General features: G+C 47.3%; 1 protein-coding gene across 2 annotated transcripts in view; it reads right to left on the bottom strand.

Moving 5' to 3' along the window:
* The window catches only part of SVIP (small VCP/p97-interacting protein), a 21,604-nt gene extending 20,870 nt beyond the window's left edge, over positions 1-734 (bottom strand). The window contains exon 1 of one of the 2 annotated variants that reach the window (XR_001005065.1): positions 325-447. Coding sequence is in view for 1 of the 2 variants with exons in the window: in XM_011971318.1 (XP_011826708.1) it covers positions 363-422 (60 nt within the window). In the remaining variant the exon portion in view is untranslated. Of the gene's footprint in view, positions 1-324 lie in introns of both variants that reach the window. The other variant, XM_011971318.1, reaches the window with a different exon arrangement.
* Between the last annotated feature and the right edge of the window lie 40 nt (positions 735-774).

Below are 774 nucleotides of genomic sequence, written 5' to 3'. Positions count from 1 at the left end.
ACAAAAAGTGTACATGTATTGTACCACACGCCCACTAGTTACATTTGAATTTCAGATAAGCAATGAGTAATGTTTTTGTAGAACTAGATCCCTAATATTGCACAGCACAAAACTATATTATAAATGTATTACTTGTATATCTCAAATTCAAATGTAACTGGGTGTCCAGCATTTCTGTCAAATACGACAACACTACAAATTGGACACTCTGTACTACATATTCTTTTAAAGGGAGAACGTAAAATAATGAGATAAATACTAAAAAGAAATCATTAAAATAACATATCCGATAAAGCTCAGGCGTATAAGCGACTTTCTGAGCACATTCTTTTAAAAGATGGTAGACACAGTTGCAAATGTACTTCTCCTAGACGACTAAAGAGCTCCCGGTGAAAGCAATGTCTTTTTGCGCCGAATTCCATCTACCGCATCCCCTAGAATGTCCCACGCGCAACGCCCTCTGCGTGCGCCGGCGCCCTACGAATTCCCGGTGCAGCCCAACTCAGTGGAAGGTAAAAGACGCCACAGCCGCCTTTGGACAATTTTTTTGTTACAAAAGTGGAGATCTACACGGAGGCGGCGGCCTAGATCGCTCTGACAGGACCCAGCGACCCTCCTGACCCGTCCACCCGTCCTCGCCAGCAGGGTCCCCCTCGCGGGCTCTCGACCTGCGCCCCCGGGTCCAACGGCCCGGCCAGCCCCGCAGCCCGAGGACAGGTGCTCAAGGCGCAGCCTGGCGGTGTTAACAGAAAGCGACAAAAAGTGTACATGTAT

This window comes from Mandrillus leucophaeus, unplaced genomic scaffold (genome assembly GCF_000951045.1).
Source record: "Mandrillus leucophaeus isolate KB7577 unplaced genomic scaffold, Mleu.le_1.0 Scaffold1211, whole genome shotgun sequence".
NCBI classification, from domain to species: Eukaryota; Metazoa; Chordata; class Mammalia; order Primates; family Cercopithecidae; genus Mandrillus; species Mandrillus leucophaeus.
The sequence above is the reverse complement of the archived record's forward strand: the minus strand, read 5'-3'. Positions and strand labels throughout refer to the sequence as shown.